General features: G+C 47.5%; 1 protein-coding gene across 1 annotated transcript; it reads left to right on the top strand.

Moving 5' to 3' along the window:
• The first annotated feature begins 607 nt into the window (after positions 1 to 607).
• LOC140460935 (uncharacterized) lies at positions 608 to 8,921 on the top strand. The gene is made up of 2 exons (XM_072555666.1): positions 608 to 3,225; positions 5,744 to 8,921. The coding sequence occupies exon 2, from the start codon at positions 6,117 to 6,119 to the stop codon at positions 7,341 to 7,343; it is 1,227 nt and encodes a 408-aa protein (XP_072411767.1). The 5' UTR covers positions 608 to 3,225; positions 5,744 to 6,116; the 3' UTR covers positions 7,344 to 8,921.
• Positions 8,922 to 9,133: the final 212 nt, after the last annotated feature.

The raw sequence follows: 9,133 nt of genomic DNA, 5'->3' as shown, positions 1-9,133 counted from the left end.
CAACGTTAGGGAGGGGGAGCTAAGGGACAGAATAGTGACGGGGATTGCATCCGTTCTCTGCAGTTGGCAGCAGAAGCACAGATGGCATCAGAATCTGATGCCAGGATTCAAGAACCGCTGTGCTCTCGGCTGGAGAAGTGGGAAAGGGAGGTGCAATGGGTGTGGTCCAACATTGTCAGCAGGACACAGCCTCTGCTGAGGCTACATGAGAAGTTAAAAGCTGCAAAGACAAAGCAGAACCTCAAAGCACTGGGTGGGATGGTGGCTCAGTGGTTAGCAATGCTGCTTAATAACGCTCGGAGCCTGGGTTTGATTCCACCCTTGGGTGAGTGTCTGTGTGAAGTTTGGCATGTTCTCCCCCTTGTGTCTGTGTTGGTTACCTCTGGGTGTTCTGGCTTCCTCCCACAGTCCAAAGATCTGCACTTTAGGGTGGATCAGCTGTGCTAAAGTGTGCAGGTGAGCTTGCATCTTGGATGACCATGTTAGTTTCGGTTCCTTCATTTGTAAATCCGAGAACGTTTTTAAACTTACATTCTCAAGATAGCTTTTAACAATAGTTGTCATCTCAGCTCAGATAATGTATTGAAGGTGAGACACTAAAGTCTGTCTGTGTCCCAATGTTGGGTCAGACTGATTCTATTTCTAAAGTGGGAGCTACAGAATCTTGCATGGATTTATGCAGTTTTTGATTAATTCGGAATAAATGGACTTCTGCAAGGAAGTGTACAAACAACTGACCAGGAACACGATAGGCAACTACCAGCTGATCTGACCAAAGAGCACAAACGTGAACTGACAGCATTCATCAAGACTTCTGATCCAATCCTTCCAGAAGCTCAGCATCCATGGACGAGTTGAATCCGTGGATGTGTCAGTACTCTACACCAGCATTCCTCATGATGATGGCATCACAGTAACAGCTTCAGTACTCAATACCAACAACTGCCAATCTCTGAGCACTGTTCTACAACTCATCCGCTTCATTCTCAACCACAGCATTTTCACCTTTGGCAACCAGTTCTTCATCCAGACACATAGAACAGCCATGGGGACCAAATTTTCTCCCCAGTATGCCAACATTTTCACGCAGAGGTTCGAACAAGGCTTCTTTTCTGCACAGGACCTCCAACCAACACTATACACCAGATATATTGATGACATTTCTTCCTCTGGACCCATGGTGAGGAGTCACTGAAACAACGATACTGTGATATTTACAAGTTTCATCCCACCATCACACTCGCCACACTCTTTAGTATCTGTCTCATTTTTGAACACATGCAGCTCTATCAAGGATGGGTATCTCAGCACTTCTCTGTACCACAAACCCACGGATAACCTGACAGTGCTACACTTCTCTAGTGAAACATATTAAAACAGCCACCCCCTCTGGACAAGCCCTTCGCATACATAGGATCTGTTCAGGTGAGGAGGAACGTGACAGACACTTGGAAGTACACAAGCATGCTCTCATAAGAACGGGGTACAATGTTCAACTCATCAACTGCCACTTCCAATGTGTCACAGCAAGAAACTGGAATGACTTCCTTTGGGAGACAGACACGAGCTGCAACCAAAATGGTACCATTTGTTGTCCAGTACTTCTCAGGAGCCGAAACACTACGCCATGTTCTTCACAGCCTGCAACACATTATTGATGAGAATGAGCACCTCGCCAAGACCTTCCCCACGCCTCCACTTCTCGCCTTCAAACAACCGCCAAACTTTAAACAGATAATTGTTCTCAGAAAACTGCCTGGTCTTCAGGACAAGATGATACAGCTCTGTTACGGCAGATGATGAAAGACGTATCAGAGTGTTGACACAATTACCACCATTACACGTGGGGACACCACCCACCATGAGTGCAGCAGGTACTCATGTGACTCAGCCAACATTATTTTATCTCATACGCTGCAGGCAATGATGCCCTGAGTCTTGGTATATTGGCGAAACTGAGCAGAGGCTACAGCAACAGATGAATGGACACTGCACAACAATCACCAGCCAGGAGTGTTCCCTCCCAGTCGGGGAACACGACAGCGGTCCGGGACATTCAGCCTTGGACCTTCGGATGACCATCGTTCAAGGTAGACTTCAGGATAGGCAACAACGGAAAGTGACTGGGCAGAGGCTGATAGCCAAGTTCAATACCCATGGAGATGGCCTCAACCAGGACCTTGTGTTCATGTCACACTACAGGTGACCCCACTATGCTATACATTCTCTCTCTCTCTCTGTCTCTCTCTCTCTCTCACACACACACACACAAGCATGCATTCACACAAATACGTGCTCCTCCAAACCAACACACTCACACAGACTCTCTCTCATACACATGCGCTCTCTCAAATGCTCTCTCTCTCACACACACCCTCTCACAAACTTATACCCCATTACACACTCACACACACATGATCACTCGGTTTCTCCTGCACACACTTACACACATAAAGGTTTGTGGTTGAATTTGTACTTGCAGAATCGCATTTTATTTTGCTCAAAAACTCAGACACGTAAGATTCTGTAATACCACGATAGAAATAGAATCCGTCTGACCTAACATTGGGACGCAGACAGACTTTAACTTAACACCTTCAATGCATTATCTGATTGAGATGACACCTATTGTTAAAAGCTATTTTGAGAACGTAACTTTTGAAAAGTTCTGGAATTTACATGTGAAGAAATCAAAACTAACATGGTCATTCTAAAAGATGGTAGAGGTCAGCTAAAGTTGTTTGATATTCCATTCCATGACACTGCAATCCTGTTGCTATAAAGTCTGTGTGTTATGATTCTGCTCCACAACCAACCGATGAAGGAGCAGCGCTTCGAAAACTAGTGATTCCAAATGAACCTGTTGGGCAACAACGTGGCATTGTGTGATTTTTAACCTTGCAAATCTGTCAGTAATGCCAACACTTCCATACTGCGCATGCTACTCGGTGTCAGCAACGCACTGCGCATGTGCCACGGTGTCAGCAAGCCATTACGCATGCCCACGCAACAAGCGGAAACACTCCGTGACCTTTTTTGGATGGACCAATGAGAAGCTCAGGAGGACCGGATGGAGACTGGTCCTCCTGCCAATCAGAGCAAACCCATCGTTTGGATGCGGAAGTCGGACCATGAACTTCTGAAATTGCTGCTGCTGCTCCTGTCTCTCTGAATGAAGATTGAGCTTTACCCGAGACTGCAACTTCCTTCCTCTGTCCAACATCTGTGAGTACAACACACTCTTTTCTCAACCCCTTTTCTATTCTGGGGTTGAGCTGTTGACTTGCAGGAACTGAAGGGAAACGGAGTGATTCCAGGGAGAGGACAGACTTGGAAAGTTCGTCCAAGTATTTTTTCAATGGCAAATACAGGAGAATTGACATTTCAGGCTCGAGCCTTTCATCAGTAATGATGTGTGGATGAACAAAGGGGCCTCTGCGTCCTTCTAATCCAGTCAGTGTAAGTTGTCAGACAGGTGCAGCAAGTAGTGAGTAAAGCAAGTGGTATATTAGCAAGAGGAATTGAGTTCAGAAGTGGGGACGCCTTCCTGCAGTTAGGGCGTAATTGAATATATCCAAGGTTGAGTTCATCTGATTTTTGAACAACAAAGAAGTAATGGTTATGGGGGAAGGCAAGACCAATCCAGATCAGTTATAGAAACAGACCCTTCAGTCCAACTAGTCCACGCTGACTACGTTCTCAAACTAAACTGGACCCACCTGCCTGTGTTTAACCTATATCCCTCTGAACCGTTTATATTGGAGTCATAGAGATGTACAACACAGAAACATACCCTTTGGTCCAATTTGTCCATGCCTACCAGTTATCCTAATTTAGTGTATTTGCCAGCCCTGGGCCCATATCCCTCGAACCCCTTCTATTATAGACCAATCCAAATGCCTTTTAAATTCTGTAATTATGCCAGTCTCCACCACTTCCTCTGGCTGGTCATTTCATACATGCACTACTCTGTGTGAAAAGGGTCCCCTTACATCTCTTTTATGTCTCTCCCAGTTCGCCCAAAGCCTTTAGTTCTGCACTCCCCCACCCCAGGAGAAGACTTTGTCTATTTACCCTATCCATGCCACGCAAAACCTGTGCGTGCTCCTGGTTGTCGGTGAAAACTGCGCGTGATTTTTTTTTGTTGGACCAATAGGAAGCCCTGGAGGACCGGAAGGAGCGTGTAATCAGAGACATCTCTATTGTCTCTGTCTCTCTCTCTCACAATCTCAATTTCTGGAGGGGACAGATTCTGGAAAAGTTGAGCCAGGTCTGTGTCTCAGTTGGCAAACTCATGGAAAATGCAGTACCACGATGTGAAGTGATAGCATTCCCTGTTGGGGGGTAAACAGCAGAAAGGAGATGCATTGTTTAAATGGTGATATATTGGGATGTGGAGAAAGGACTGCAAATGTTGGAGATCAAAGTCAAAAAGTGTGGTGCTCGAAAAGCACAGCAGATGAGGCAGCATCCGAGGAGCCGGTGAGTCCGCGTTACAGGTACGAGCCCTTCATCAGGAATGTGTATAAAGGGGCCTCAGCGTCCTTCCATACCAGTCAATGCCAGTTGTCACAGGTGCAGCAAGCAATGAGCAAAGCAGGTGTTATGTTAGCAAGAGGAATTGAGTCCAGAAGTGGGGATGTCTTCCTGCAGTTATGGGATCATTGAATATATTCAAGGCTCAGTTCATCTGATTTTGGAACAACAAAGAATTGGATGTTTATGGGGGAAGGCAAGAAAATGGTTTTCAGACCATTGCAGAACAGTTACCGAGTCAAACAGCACAGAAACAGTCCCTTCAGTCCAACTACTCCATGCTATGTTCTCAAATTAATCTAATTAATGTTTGGCCTATATCCCTCTGTCACAAAGCTGGTCCTTTTACTAAAAGCTGGTCCTTCTTCTCAAGGATGCTGTGTCCTTGGTTTTTTTTCAGAGGGGTGGTAAAAAGACCCGGGCTCTGAAGCGACTGGTTTAGTACAGAGATGAAAAACGGTATTGGGAGGCATTTTTGGTTATATGTGAACAGATGAGACTTGAGGCCAAAGCTTTTATGTTTTAGAAATGACCTGTACAATAAAAGGGGAGTGGTCAGTCCTGAAAGCTGAAGTCTCGTTTGGGTGAGTTAAGCAGTGGTCTATGTGGAGAGAGGCTGCTAACACTGTCTCCTTCTGCCCTTCTAACTTCAACTGTAAGCCTCTGTTTCAGTTTTACTTTGTTTAAGGGATTTGTTTTCTTTTGGTACTGTTGTGTACTAGCATTGCGAAGAGTGTTAAGAGTTTCTCCACAGCTTGTACTGTACTTAATAAAGTTTGGTTGTTCACAGAAGTTGGCGTATTGCAGTGTAAGAAGCTCAAGCAAAAGAACTTAACAAAGGAACCTAAGGGATAAGTCTTTCATGCAGAAAGTGGCGTGTTTAAGGAAAGAGCTGTCAGAGGAAGTGGTGGGTGCTGGTACAATTATGACATTAAAAGGCATCTGGATTGGTATACGATTAGGAAGGGTTGAGACGATATGGGCCAAATGCTGGCAAATCGGCCAAGATTAGGTTAGGTTATCTAGTTGGCACGGATGAATTAGACCGAAGGGTCTGTTTCTGTGCCTAATATCTCTATCACTCTGGCTTGCCACTAACATTTGCCACATCTGTGTGTACAGTTTCTCTCTGGTGTCAGTGTCAATGCCTTGATATCTCACTCTTAACCGGACTGGCAGTGATGACTTTTGTAATCTTTTCTTACAGACTATCTGAAGACAGAAGTTTCAAAGTCAACAGATAAAGGGCTGATGTTCAAAATGTTGATTCTCCTGCTTCTCTGATGCTGCGCTTTTCCAGCGACGCAGTTTTTGACTCTGACTCTCCAGCGTCTCCAGTCCTCCCTTTCACGTCAGTGTCTGACAGTTACTCAGTCCATCAGGACCACAACAATTTTCAAATATGATTCTGTGAGAAGGAGCAAAGCTTTCTTTTTGGTTCCTGTTTGAGTACGGGGGCACTGGTTGAAAGACCCTACTGTTGCAGCGCACTGAGTGTGGAGCCTGAAACAACTCTACTGCCTGGAAAGAAGAATTCATGGCGGGGTTGTACACGTGTGTGTGCAGCTGAAGCTTCGGCCATGGAGAAACCCGAGGAAACACAACCTGTTGAGAAACCATGGAAGTGTGGCGACTGCAGGAAGGGCTTCTGTGTCCCATCTGTCCTGGCGGCTCATCACTGCAATCACACTGGGAAGAGGCCATTCTCCAGCCCCGAGCGGGCGAAGGGCTTTACTTGCTCCTGTGTCCTGCTAGCCCACCAGCATATACACACTGGTGAGAGGACGTCTTACTGCTCCATGTGCGGGAAAGGGTTCACTTGGGTGGACAACCTCCAGACCCACCAGCAATTCCACACAGGGGAGAGGCTCTTCAATTGCCACGAGTGCGGGAAAGCCTTCAGCACTTCCTCCGACCTGCTGAAGCACCGGCGAGTCCACACGGGGGAGAGGCCATTCAGCTGCCCCGAATGCGGGAAGGCCTTCAGCGACTCCTCCAACCTGCTGAGGCACCGGCGGATCCACACAGGGGAGAGGCCCTTCAGCTGCCCAGAGTGTGGGAAGGCCTTCAACAATTCCTCCAACCTGCTGGCCCATCAGCAGGTCCACACTGGGGAGAGGCCCTTCAGCTGCCCAGAGTGTGGGAAGGCCTTCAGCAATTCCTCCAACCTGCTGGCCCATCAGCGGGTCCATACGGGAGAGAGGCCCTTCAGCTGCCCAGAGTGCGGGAAGGCCTTTAGCAATTCCCCCAACCTGTTGAGGCACTGGCGGGTCCACACGGGGGAGAGGCCCTTCAGCTGCCCAGAGTGTGGGAAGGCCTTCAGCAATTCCTCCAACCTGCTGGCCCATCAGCAGGTCCACACTGGGGAGAGGCCCTTCAGCTGCCCAGAATGTGGGAAGGCCTTCAGCAATTCCTCCAACCTTCTGGCCCATCAGCGGGTCCACACGGGGGAGAGGCCCTTCAGCTGCCCAGAGTGCAGGAAGGCCTTTAGCAATTCCTCTGACCTGCTGAGACACCGGCGCATCCACACTGGGGAGAGGCCATTCGCCTGCCCTGAGTGTGGTAAGGCCTTCAGCAATTCCTCTGACCTGTTGTCCCACCGGCAGGTCCACACCAGGGAAAGGCCATTCAGCTGCCCCGAGTGTGGGAAGGGGTTCACCCGCTCCTCCAAACTGCTGGCCCACCAATGGGTCCACACCGGGGAGAAGCCGTTTGCCTGCCCCAACTGCGGGCGGAGGTTCACATTGTCCTGCAACTTGCAGAGGCACCAGCGGGGGCACCAGTGCATCGACAGGTCACGAAGCTGACCTGGGTTCAATTCCACCCTCGGGATGACAGTCTGTGTGTAGCTTTCACGATGCCCCCCCCCACATCTGTATGGGTTACCTCTGAGTGCTCCGGTTTCCTTCCCCGGTCTAAAGGTGTGCAGGTTAGTTTGGATTGGCCCATCGAAATTGTCCCATAGTGTTCAGGGATGTGTAGGTGTGGTGCATTAGTTGGGGTAAATGGAGAGGAATAGGGATAAGGGAATGGGTCTGGCTGGGTTACTCTGCGAGGGACAGTGTGAACTTGTTGGGCCAAAGGACCTGTTTCCATACTGTAGGGAATCTAATCTTAAAAAAAATGTCCTCCAAGCGATACTGATAAAATATGCCGAGTTGGACAAAGTATCCCATCAAGTTTGAGACAAACCCAGGGTTGAAGAAGTCGGAAGTCACATGACACCATGTTACAGTGCAACAAGTTTATTTGAAATCACAAGCTTTAGGAGCATTGCTCTTTCATGAGTGCTGCTCCTTCATCACTTCATCTGGTGCCATGTGACTTCTGACCTTATCCTCCCCAATTCAACACCAGCACCTCTGCATCAGAGTTGACGAATGAGATTGGATTTTATTCGGCCTGATTTAGTGAGATGTTCATTTGGAAACTCAAAACTGTCGGACTGACAAAGCGACACGAATCATAGAGTCCCACAGCAGGAGACAGGCCCTTCGGTCCAACATTGTCCATACTGACCAAACTGTCCATCAACACTAAGCCCATTTCCCTGCACTTGGCCCATTTCCTTCCATACCTTTCCTATCCATGTATTTGTCCAAATGCCTTTTAACTGTTGTTAATGTACCACCTCAACCACTTCCGCTGGCATCTCATTCCATATGTCTACCACCGTCTGCATAAATAAAGTTGCCCCTCACGTTCCCTTTTATTCTTTTTCCTCTAACCTTAAACTGATGCCCTCTAGCCCTCACATCCCCAACCCTGGGGTAAAAGTCTGAGTGCATTCACCCTCTCACGATCTCTTCACTTCTCTAAGGGCCTCTCTCAGTCTCTAATGTTCTAAATAAAAATATCTTGGCTTGTCCAACCTCTCCCTTTTACACAGACCCTTGAGTCCTGGCAACATCCTTGTATATGTCTTCAGCACTCTTCCAAGTTGAATAACATATTTGTTATAGACACTGCCCTGACGACATATTTTGTTGGAGAAAGAGGACCAAATATTATCCAAACTGGATAATCTGGCTGATGGGACAGGAAACCACTTCCTTTCTTGAGACAAGTCTCCTGGAGAGAACTGGCTGGCTGACTGATCTACTGACCCTCACAGTGCCCCACTGCCCTCAGTTATCTGGAGGGAGTCCACACATTTGCCTAAGGTGGTGCTTGAAACCTTTATCATCTTTGGGATGGATCCCCATTCATTCCGTGCTATGGAGTCATGCAGCCTGGAAACAGACCCTTCAGACCAACCAGTCCATGATCCCCAACTAAACTAGTGCCACCCATCTGCTCCTGGCCTGTATCCAGTTTGTTAATAGTTTTGTTCATTTGTTCACCGTGATAGTTGGATAAATAAATTGCTGATTGTTCATTTTAAAGTGTTGGGGATTTATTCTTATCACTAGAGCAGGTCACACCACTTTTCATGCTAATTTTACAGATTATTAGGCGACACGCTCCTCTGGGTGTTTCTGTTTGAGAAAGGCGGTGCTGTCAGCCTTCGCTTTATAAGAGTATTGACGTGATGTACTGCTGAATGCAATGGAGTCAACATGAATCGCAGACTCTCACTGTGGTTGTGGGTGAATCA

This window comes from Chiloscyllium punctatum, chromosome 36, assembly GCF_047496795.1.
Source record: "Chiloscyllium punctatum isolate Juve2018m chromosome 36, sChiPun1.3, whole genome shotgun sequence".
Classification (NCBI taxonomy): domain Eukaryota; kingdom Metazoa; phylum Chordata; class Chondrichthyes; order Orectolobiformes; family Hemiscylliidae; genus Chiloscyllium; species Chiloscyllium punctatum.
The sequence above is the reverse complement of the archived record's forward strand: the minus strand, read 5'-3'. Positions and strand labels throughout refer to the sequence as shown.